The sequence below is a fragment of the Formica exsecta genome, unplaced genomic scaffold, assembly GCF_003651465.1.
Source record: "Formica exsecta isolate Colony F162 unplaced genomic scaffold, ASM365146v1 scaffold211, whole genome shotgun sequence".
Taxonomy (NCBI): domain Eukaryota; kingdom Metazoa; phylum Arthropoda; class Insecta; order Hymenoptera; family Formicidae; genus Formica; species Formica exsecta.
In genome coordinates this window covers 642,110-654,220 of record NW_021849408.1, presented here as the reverse complement: position 1 = coordinate 654,220, position 12,111 = coordinate 642,110, and the positions used below count along the sequence as shown (strand labels likewise).

Below are 12,111 nucleotides of genomic sequence, written 5' to 3'. Positions count from 1 at the left end.
GGTATGATGTCATTATAAGCCACTTTGTAACTAATTTAATGATAGCTCCTTGACAAATGTTTAAATGCCTCGTCGTTCATATGTTTATATTATAATTACATCGCACATTACGTACGGAGAAGTTTCATAGCATTAAAAATATTTATTTTGTTCTCGTTGGTCATTAAGAAATTAATTACGTTTTTGTTAGAGAGATTCATATTTAATTGATACAACGATCATAAACTTAGCATCTGCTTTTAAATAAAGTCTTCAATGCAGAAAATAATACTATTTCGTTCACAGTAATTTGTAATAACAATAAATTCGTTCGTAGTCAAAACTATAAAAAATATAGCATTTTGAAAAAATATCTGTTATCGTTGCTTGGATTTTTTAGAATTGTCTCTACTCATTTAAGGTGTCTATAATTTTCTTTTTATTTGTAGTCCGGTTATTTTTAATCAATTAAAAATATAAATACAGTAATTTTTAAACCGCATAATTACAAATAAAAAAATTACTACGATCAGCTACAAACGATTCTAAAAAACATAGTGCAAGCAGATTTGAAATATTGTTATATATAATTAATTTAATAGTAATCTAATTTAGCTCTACCCAATTTTAAAATTTATATATATATATTCTCATATAATCATAATTTTTAACATGATATTTTATTTATCAAATAATTTAAAAATGTATAAGTTTTCTTTCCAAATTGCCTCAAAATTCTTAAAAGATTCTTAATATTTTCAATTTACTCCAAAAATACGAAACACAAAAGTCCAGATATCCATAAATATAGAAAACATAATGTTACAAAGAAAAATGTTTTGAGTAAATCATTTTCTGCGAAGATGCTTTCGATCAATATTATACATCCATCACAAGGTCTTAAAAATTCCTGAAGTCTTTACAGTCGAGCACAAACAACTCGTTGGCAAAACCAGATTATGCTTTAAATAAATAAAAATTGTCGAAAGGGTTAAAGTACCGACGCGCGTGATCATTCAGGCGGAAACGTTCGCTTCGTCATTTCGACATCGAATGCCGTCGAGGACGGTGAAGATGAAGAAAACGCAGATACGTGGAGGGGAAAAAGACAGAGATAGAAAGGATTTGGTAGGGGATGGCGGCGTCGAGGGACGAGCAGGTGGGGCAGTCGGGGGTGGCGAGGGGTTTAAACGGCGGATGACGTCGGTCGGTCGGTCGGTCGGGGGGGCTGCAAAGAGGGACTAGGAGGAAATCGCGCCACGCTCGTGGTGGCGATCAATACTTCGCCACCACGCCTCGACTTCGCCATCACCTATCTCTCGCGTTGCGTTACGAGAGAGCAAAACTTGACTCTCTCTCCCTACGTCACGAGCCAGAAGGTGAAATTCTCAGATCGGAGAACGCCGATCACCTTGGACTTCGACGGATCCGAGCTTTAACCCCTTCCCCTTATAAGAATCATCCATCTCAATGAAGAATAAATACATGATTATAAAAAAATGTGTTATCCACACTCTTTGTTTTATTTTATTACGTTGTAAGAATTAATAAATTATAATCTAGTGACTAGAAAGAGAGAAAAAGAGAGAGAAGAAAGACAGAGAAGTAAAAGAGAGTAGAAATTTAGAAAAATTTTATTCAGAAACAAAATTTTTTAATAGTGCTATACTTAATTATATTAAAACGATGCTTTTAAATCAAAGTTCTCTCTTTTAATCATTTTGAATAATTTCGACTTTTATTTGTGCAAAAATTGCTCTGCACCAAGGAAAAAATATTTAGATTGTTATAATTTCTCCATATGTAATATGTAATATGTCATTTTATTGAAATCTGATCTGTCTGAATGATATGCTGAATGAATTAATTCAGCAAGATAATCTATCTCAAATATGCTATATCTAGTTTCATTCATTTTTCTCACTTCTACATAAGTTATTTGCATAATATTATTTATTTAATATATGTACAAATTACAAGTGGAGCTCGATTTATACTTTATTATCAACATATCTCTCCTAAAATTCACATTTATTTAAAAGTAGACCACTGCATTGAATATAAAAGAATTAAAGACAAAAATTGAATGCAGAAAAATAACGATTGTTCTTTGTAAAGAATCGGGTTTAAAATCCGCATTGGTGGTTAGATTCATAAATAAAGATATACATGACACACAATTCACATATATAAGATAAAAGAATCTTTCAGCGTAAGGGGGATGGGATCTCTCGGTCTAATGCAAAAGAAAGAACGGCTCATTTGCCAAGCATTTCTTCGATGAACGAATGCCCGAACACGCGTGGCCTCGTTCGATGGGGTCATGATATGGGGAGGGAAACGCGGAAAACACGAGATGGCAGCACGTTGCAACCGGACAAAATTTTTGGTACACTCCTTTAAATCTGCGCCTATTTCCATCCCTCCAAAAATACAAAATATAAAACTACTACAATATGTATCGCAAAATAAATATAATTAAAGTCCCACATGTAAAATATATGTATATTTAAAAATTGTTAATTTCAATTTAATTCAAAAGTAGATCATTATATTTATTTTAACATCATTTTATAAACTAGTATTCTGTCAATTCGTAATCTACTTCACTCGATTTTTTTAAATAAATAATAAGCACAGATTCGAATAAGAGATTCAGTTGTGACCTGCGTGAAGTTAGCACCCCATTTCTGAAATTTTAATTTTGTTTATGAGAAAATGGCCAAAAATGTTTTTTTCTTAAATTCTTGTTTTTTCAATATCTTTTAAAGTTTTTAACCGATCAAACTAATACTTTGGAACAATGTTTAGAACAACTAGAACAACATGGAACAATCTTGAAAAGTTCGATTTTTGAAAAATGGGGTGCCTAGGTCAAAAAATTGTATTTTTTAATTTTCCGCGAAAATTTTTATAATATAAATTTGATGTTTTGGAACAATTTAGAACAAGTCTAGAACAACCTGGAACAACCTTTAGAATTTTAAAATTTCAAAAATGGGGTGCTAACTTCACGCAGGTTCAGTTGTGCGTATATGTATATCAACTATCAAGCTTTATATTTTTGCTACTTATTACAATACCGATCATTAAATAAAAGAAGACAGCCTCGAAGCAAATAAAGCGTGAAACCGCGCGATTCGCGAGTGAATGGTGGCGAATAATCGATGAGCGGTACGTGCGAGGTAAAACACGCGTTATCGTGGCGGTAAACACGGCGAGTAAACTACTAACGAGTACGACTAACGGTCGTTCGACCGTTGCTGAACATTCCTTGTTTCGCAGAAATGAACGACACGCGGCGCGTTTATTATCGCCAAACATGATTTTAATAAAATGGCAATATCGTTTGTGTGCGGATTTCCTACGCTAGCGTGCTGTTACCACGATAATGAGAATTCCGCGTGCACTTTCATGACTTTAATTATGATATGATAACAATTAGTATAAATTCGATATTTTTTACTGCCAATTATAAACTGACTGAAATCCTTATGTACGAATAAATTTTATCAAAGGAGCTTTAAAATATATATTAATTCATTTAAATAAAATTTAAGTTTCCAAAAATCTATTAAAATAAAATTATTAATTGAAATAATTTCCATTCTACTTATTGTTAACTTGACGGCTAGACATAACATCGCGTACATATTTTCCAGTTTTTCTATTTGTCCCCCTTTTAATCCAGGAACAGATATTTGATTTTTTTTTATTAAGAACGTTTATTAAATAAAGTTTCAATTGTATTGACAGGCGAGATTGGGACGAGTTGGGACGTTTTCGCACTCCGTGATTAATTCTAATTTCATTGCACACAAGTGCAATTATATATATAATGCATCATATTTCAACTGTATTGAAATCGGAATAATTGAAACAAAAGCATACGCTCGTATATTTTATTAATTTTTTTCTGTATTACTGTTGCCTCATGCGGGTATGATAAGTGAGAGGTAGAGATCGATACCGCGATTCGCTCGGACATACACGACCGAATAAATTATTCTTTCGTCAAATAAAGCAAAGCTATGCCATCTACAAAATTATTCCACGATTTCTCCGCGCAGAATATCTACGTGATATTCGTGAACTTTGTGTCTTTGTCATGTAAACTATATCAATTATATATGCACAGGAAACAGATATATATTTAATATCTTATCATTACATATGCAATAGAATGTATAATTAACTGTGATATAATTAAATTTTCTTTAGTTTTAAAATATTTTCATATTACAAATCAAATGTTATAATTAATTTCATTTATATGTGACCGAAAATTGTTATCTTATCTATTTATATTCCAAAAGTTTAATATACCTACTTCCACTTTTAATACTAAAAAACATTAAATTAAAAATTATTTTCTTATTATTAAGCACATATCTTACAAAAGATTTATTACATAAAAAAAAATTTCTTTTCATATTTTTCCAATTATTAAAATCTCAGAAGTGTGTGTCGTATATTTCGAGCAAGAATCTTCCACGCAAAATAGGTTTAGGAAATATCGATTTTTCAGGTGGGCGAAACTCAACGTATATAAAACATATACCTATAACAAAGGAACACCGATAATTATGGTCAGGCCGTATATTCCCCATATTTCCCCGAATATACCACTTTGGCATAAATAGAAGCCTCGAATATAAAACATCGCGGTCTGATTTATCGGCGGTATCGACGAGCTATAGCATAGCTGCAGCAGTAACGATAATATCGAGTATGCGTACGATGTATATATGCGGTATACACGTCGACGTACATCCGTCGTTTCGACGCGACGGATTTAGGCGCGTCGATAAATAACGTCGACAGGTGTGCGAGCACGTCGAAAAGCTCGCTCGCTCGCTCGTTGGCGCGAATGAGCCTTCCACGTCGGCGGCCACGGACCGTAAATTAAGGTCAGAGCCAAGAGCGAGGTAAGCGACAAAACGCGAGAGAGAGAGAAAGAGAGAGAGAGAGAGAAGAAGAAAGAGGAAGAGAAACGCAAACAGATATGCAAATCACGTACACGCTCGGCTGTTTACGTCTGTCGATCTGCTGTCAAAGCAACACGCCGGCGAAATAACGTAGCCATTCGGTAGCACGAGTGATGTTAGACAAATCTATTTTGCGAGTAAACTACAGTTTAATGGAATTTTAATCTCTTAACTGCGTGCAGCTCCCCTAGAAAGCCACTTCACATCTTTCGTTCTTTAGTATAAATTGATCTAACTTAATAATATATGGCGTTAAAAATAGCCAGGTGCTAGCCAGAATCTTTAGTGTTAAAAATTATTTACAGATGGTATCGATTAGCAGATAATTCCGTGCACAGTTGAACGGATTCGCGCTTTGTAATGTCGCAGTTAAAGAATTAAATCGTGGTTGTATCGAAAATTGTAAATGACGTATGAAATTGTAAAAGCGAAAGAAAATAAAGACATCTTCTCTGTATAAATTATGAAAAATAATTTGTCAAATCAACAATGATATCTCTTATTATTAACTAAATTAATTAAATATTAATTTAATTATTTCAAATTTTTTTACACTTATCTGTTATTAATGATGACGTATGAAATTATACAAACGAAAGAAATCAAGAACATTCTCTGTATAAACTATGAAAGATAATTTGTCAAATCAATGATATACATATATCTCTACGAGAAAAATAATGTACAATGTATTTTAGCATCATTATAAAAAAATGTTCTAAAATTACATAAACAATAAATACGCGTTTACATAATTTTTTTTATAGTGTACATTACGCAGCAATATGGGCGCGCGTTAAATGTGATTATATTGCAGCTTCCCTTTAATATTTTAAATTTATGTACTTTATATATAGAACATTAACTCACTTTTGATTTTTGTTTTGCATTCTCTGATTAAGAGTATTTATTCCGGCATTACTCCAGATATTTCTCTCGTTGCAATGGTAATACATTGAAAAATGGGGAAACAAAGTTTCCCTTTTTAACGAAAATAATAGTAATTTTCTCTCTTTGTAGCGATATAACAGCAAATATAATCGTGATGATAATAATAACGCTCCAAAATTATGTAATAACGTTATGACACAGTATCATGTTGTGATAATAACGATGATAATAATAATAACAAATGATTGCAATAATAATAATACAGTAATACTAATGATAATAACGTTAGTTATTCCTCTATATACTCCGAGGTTCGTGTAATCTAAATTCTCCCGCCGAGAGCAAAATATATTTCCACGTAACGATCACGAGCGACATGATATTCGAGAAACCGAGCGGAGGCGACAAACAAGTGGTCGACCCGGAGGGTAACGTGCACCGCGGCATATGTTTCAAGACGATATGATCGTGTATACGCACACATTTTTGAACACGCGTTTACTTTAACTCGTTCGGGCTTCCCTTTAATCCGTGCAATACTAGGATCAAAATTTATTCCGAACCGCTATTTCGAGAGCTTCGCTCTTTATTGGAATCACTTGCTCTATCCGAAGGCTCCTTCCAAATGTTTCAGAGCAGTTTCCGTTAAAATTCTTTCATCCATAAAGATCTCTTACCAACTAAAAATTTTAAAAAAGGTTTCTTTAAAAAAAAAAAAAAAAAAAAAAAAAAAAAAAAAAAAAAAAAGAAATAGAAAGCATTCGCGCGATAAAAAGAGCGCGGTTTGGCATTTCGGGTCGAAAGATCGAGTACGTGTAAAATCATGCAGACGAAAACAGGCGACGATGAACCGGCGACGAGAGAGACGATGACTCTCCCTCGCGGTGACCGAATTGGAGGTTAACCTGTCACTCGATGGCAGATCGATTTTACGACGCGGGAGAAGGGGGGAGGGGGGAAGAGTCGCAGACCGCCGTTCGTCGCACGATTACGAGGAAGCACGATATTATGTAATTTTTGGCACTCACTTTGTTCACCAGCCGTGCGGACGTGCCCGTAACTCGGTGCGATAGTCTCGATGCAGATCTCTTCTTGTTTGTTCGCATAGGCGAGGATATTGGAGATGGACCAGTGATTATACAAAGAGAGAGAGAGAGGACGTGTCCGGGAAAAGCGACGAGGTCACACACTGTGGCAACCACCGATTCGGCAACGGTTGTACACTTCGCGAACGGCGCGAGATAAGAGAATAAAAGAGAAAGAGAGAGACGATGACTCTCCCTCGCGGTGACCGAATTGGAGGTTAACCTGTCACTCGATGGCAGATCGATTTTACGACGCGGGAGAAGGGGGGAGGGGGGAAGAGTCGCAGACCGCCGTTCGTCGCACGATTACGAGGAAGCACGATATTATGTAATTTTTGGCACTCACTTTGTTCACCAGCCGTGCGGACGTGCCCGTAACTCGGTGCGATAGTCTCGATGCAGATCTCTTCTTGTTTGTTCGCATAGGCGAGGATATTGGAGATGGACCAGTGATTATACAAAGAGAGAGAGAGAGGACGTGTCCGGGAAAAGCGACGAGGTCACACACTGTGGCAACCACCGATTCGGCAACGGTTGTACACTTCGCGAACGGCGCGAGATAAGAGAATAAAAGAGAAAGAGAGAGAGAGAGAGAGAGAGGAAAAGAGAGAGAGAGAGAGAGAAAGAGAAAAATGTCAAACTTTATCACGAGTATAGCATGATGCGTGACGGACTGCGTACGACAACGACGACGGGGGAGAGAGGAATAACAACGAGAAGGACGACGACGACGACACGGTTACACACGCGCGACACCACCGACACCGACACTCGATGACGTCATACCACCGGCGGCAACATGGAGCCTGCTGCCGACAAACGTGCGACAACGTGATACGACACGAACACCACGACGTAACCACGACGGACGATATACACGCCGCGTTCGAACCGTTCACTACTCGGCCGCAGCCGTGCTGTGCGCCGTTTATAACCTCAAAACTTTTAGCGTCCGTATAGTCGAGAATGTAACAGCGGACGCGCCCCGTGCGCAACGGCAACGAGACACGAACCCGAACTGAGACGAAAGCCCAGCCGAGCAGCGCCGAACCGGCCCGAACGAGTCGCCGCTCGCCGCCGTTCGCCGCGCGCTTCCATTGGTCGAACGCCCTCCCCACTATCGGCTCGTGTTTCTTCGGCTGCTCTCGTCTCTCGTCACAGATCACACCGAAGAAAAGTAGTAGTCATTCCAACGAACGATGCGAACGTGAAACGTAAGTGCGCGATCTGACACTCTGACAGTTGTAATATATCATAACCTCTTTGTTCGCTTACGAATTATACATCAATTTATTTTGTTCAAACGCGCGAAACAACGACCATTTCAGTATCGTAAACTAATTGGAACGGACATATAGTTTTGCGTGATCGCTCAATTGCGCCTAACTTCACACGAGTCAATTTTCGAAAGGGACCTTCCGGTATCACCACGGTCCAGTCTTCGGAATCTTTGACGATTTTCGTATCTTTGATTGCTTGATTCGTTTGATTCGTTTCTCGTCGACGTGAAGAGGAATTATTATAGACAGCTTATGCAACTGGGTATGGGAAATGATAAGCAATAATTTAGATGGCGCGAACGTTCCGCGAGTAACAAAATAACTTTGTTTTCGAATCGGAATATACATAATGTATTGTCCAAAATCTCGGTTTGATTTATATTTATAGTCATTCATAATAATATTGTAGATAAATAGAATTTAGTAACATTAAAACAGAAATCCTTGAATATAAATATTAATATCTTTGGATGTAAATATTGTGAAAAAGTATTCTATTAATATTCACTGGAAATTAGGAAATTAAAAATCGGCGATTCAGAGTATATATTTAATTTTATATAAAAAATCGATTCTAAATGAGTCGAAAGGAGAGAGAGAATTTGTGAGGCTTTTATATATATATATATTCTGAAAAAGAACTTTCATACCTATTAAATGAAACGCCCACAACTATTCTTTACATCTTACACCACATTATATATTATTAAATAAAACGAATTTATTTTCAGAATTAAGTCAAATCAAGATGACGCCATCACCTTACGTCTCTCGAATAAATCAGATCGATGCCGCTCAGTTAGACACGGAGATTTACAAAGTACTGAAAAATCAAACCAAAGAAATCGCGAGATACAGCGCGCCTGGCAAGATCGACAAATGGCAAGCAGAAGTAGACGTTCTCTTGAAATTTCTCATCTGGAAATTCTCGCTGCAACGAGGATCCTCCACATTCGGCCAGCAACTCCTCAATTTGCAGTACGCTAACATCAATCAGAAGAAAGCTGTACTTTATTTAATTCTAAGCGTTCTACCTCAATATCTGAAAGACAAGTTGGGTAATGAAAATTTTTCGGATCGTGGCGTGCTCGCTCAATGTCTAAAATCGTTCGTCGATTGCACATCGAACGCTGTCAGTCTCCTGGAGCTTATCAATCTGCTCTACTTTCTTCATCGAGGTGTACAACCGCGTGTGATAGAGTTTCTGCTAAATCTGTCGAGTCAGTCGATAACGACGCATCAACCCAGAACAATCGGCTACTCGTACATGACGAGGGAACTGCTATGGCACGGTTTGATGGAGCTCTTCACCATTGGCATACCCATGATCAACTTCCATTATCTGAAGCACGCGGTAACCCGATTCTGGCAGCAAACGGAACTGCAGGTGAGACGATCGTTCCCGGTAATGGACGCCGCGACCAAATGCGCCTACTGTGAGGAGAATCCGATCCTGCCATCGCATGCCGGCTGCACACACGTCTTCTGTTACTACTGTTTGCAAGCGCACTTTACTGCGATGAATGTGTTCCACTGTCCCAGCTGCGATATTGAGCTCCACGCCGAAGATATGAAGAGATACACAATCGCGAGTGCACCGTCGAGTGACGACGAAGAGTCGGACGATAGTTTTGAGAGAGTGGACAATGGATAAACGTGTGAACGTATGTATACTTTTAATTTTATCCATAATAAAAGTGAATCGGTGATCGCGGTGTGACGTGATGGTGGCGGATATAAATTGTGGTGCTTTTATTCTTAATCTATATTAAATTATCTAATATTAAAATAAATTAAAGTAATTTATTATTACGCGGGGGAGGGGAGGTTATTGAATTAAACGAGTTCTGCAGGAGAAGATTCGTCGCAAAGTATGGCGATTAAAATAAGTACAAACGATTTTATTATCATAATATCAGAATTAACTATAAATTCTGGAAAAAATAAAATATAAAAAAAACGAAAAAAAAATCACCTCTCTTTAATCATCGATTTATCACAAAACAAGGGCTATGTCTGATATTAATATTTTTGATTAAAAATAGCAATATACAAAATCTTCTTTATTTTTCATTTTAATACAACGAATCCTGATTTTTTTCGACATTTTTCTTCTTTTTCCGAAACAAATAATAATAATAGATCGGTGTATATACTCTCTTGGTTCTTATCAAAAATTATATTAGATTATTACATAAAAATTTTATGCTGCGCTGTATATTATAAAACGCTATTATAAACGCTTCTTCTGCCGCCGCGCAGGTCGATGGACCGATCATTTACATGCGATAATGATACGTTCATCGATTAATTTAACATTTAGCTGCTGCACCTGCGCTCGATGGGCGGGTACGTCCCCGGATTTATTACATGAGAAACGACATATTATAAGCACTAGAGCACAGAGAAAGGAAAAAAAAAAAATATCACTCGAGTTAAACTCGTATCATCTTCTTTTGGAATGTGTGATTTATAATACAATTATATATATAACGCGGATTTCTTCCTTTTGCGGGAAATCTCTTCTCGCATCTTCTCGCAATGATATCTAATTTCTATTTGTGCTTGTTGAAAATATCCGCGTCTACATTTGCGCGAGTCTACTCTACTCTAATACTAATCTTACATCGCGACGGAATTTGCCCGAAAAATAATTAAGCACTAAAATATGACACGTATAAATTACAAAATTTTATTTTTCTACTTTCTATATCGCATTCCTTTTTTTCAATATCGTAATTTATAATAATATCTACCTCCTCTCTTTCTCTCTCTCCTCCTTAAAATAAAAAATCCTCAACTTGGAAATATAATTTCTCTCAAAGTTTTGCCATTATTTTGTTTGCATACTCTTTTTCGGGCGAACTCCTTAATTGATCTCCGTATTCCTTATATAAGCAAATCGAAGAGATTTCGTTGCGATTTCGTGTTGGTCTTGCTAGGCAAAAAACATAATAAAATTCTCGATGTTTGGAGTATGAAAGAGAGAACGTAATAGTGCGAGACATTCATTTTATCGAGATATGAGAATGATCATAGCGCTATTATATAGCTGTTGAATTAAAGCAATATTACGTCTAAGGAGAGAGATCGACGTTTGATATTATACATTTCAAAGCACGCTCGAGTTCCACAATTTTCCAAACTTGTCCTTTAGATATATTCATAAGATAATATGATGCATTATGAGTAAAAATAAAGATTCGTGAAATCAGTCATCTGTTTAGACTCGGGAAAATTTATCTTAAAATTGTGAAAATTCAATCAAAATTATACAATTGATTGGAACAAAACTAGATGTAATTCCAATAAATTGATTTAATTGATTTAATTCCAGCAATATATTTGGAATATAAATATCAATCAAATTAAATTTTATTTTGATTTCATTTTCACAATTTTGAGAGAGATCAATTTTCACAAATTTTTAAAAAGAATTTTTAGATCAGACCATTAAACTCTGTGATCGAAGGATAATCAATCTTCGAACTATATGAGCAATTGCAAATCTGCCGAGAAATCATTGCTCAACAATATGACTGTGTGGACTTGAAATCCTCCCGAAATTCTCAGAGAAAGTCTATAATTTTTTTTTTTTTAAATCCGTACATATGTATTATATCATTTTTCATGGATGTTTAGAAACCAAGAAAATGGAAGTCATTGGAGACATTGAAAACTAGAATGAATTACGTCTATAATTCGTAAGCTTCACTTCAATGACCAAGTTGTATCTAAAAGGTGAATCTTGCAAATTATGAGCTTAATTCATTTCTAGCTTCGAACGACTCGTATAAGCCAATTAAATTGTATATATATAAAGTTCTCGATAAGTTAGGTAGGAAAGAATGAGTCCACAATTTGCTATGATGAAACAGTATTAATAAT

General features: G+C 36.0%; 2 protein-coding genes across 4 annotated transcripts in view; one reads left to right on the top strand and one right to left on the bottom strand.

Annotated features, from left to right (window-relative positions):
- The window catches only part of LOC115235148 (stress-activated protein kinase JNK), a 151,820-nt gene extending 143,871 nt beyond the window's left edge, over positions 1-7,949 (bottom strand). Inside the window, exon 1 of one of the 2 annotated variants that reach the window (XM_029806738.1) lies at positions 7,290-7,949. The gene's annotated coding sequence lies outside the window, so the exon portion shown is untranslated. Of the gene's footprint in view, positions 1-6,886; positions 7,122-7,289 lie in introns of those variants that run through there. The other variant, XM_029806736.1, reaches the window with a different exon arrangement.
- A 31-nt stretch (positions 7,950-7,980) lies between these two features.
- On the top strand, positions 7,981-10,647 carry LOC115235151 (peroxisome biogenesis factor 2). Of its 2 annotated transcripts, none has more exons than XM_029806747.1 (2): positions 7,981-8,157; positions 8,955-10,647. In XM_029806747.1, exon 2 carries the CDS (start codon positions 8,972-8,974, stop codon positions 9,875-9,877), a length of 906 nt encoding a protein of 301 aa, XP_029662607.1. In that variant the 5' UTR covers positions 7,981-8,157; positions 8,955-8,971; the 3' UTR covers positions 9,878-10,647. The 2 variants fall into 2 exon arrangements, with proteins under 2 accessions (XP_029662607.1, XP_029662606.1); XM_029806746.1 differs by having other exon boundaries at positions 8,130-8,485.
- The last annotated feature ends 1,464 nt before the right edge of the window (positions 10,648-12,111 follow it).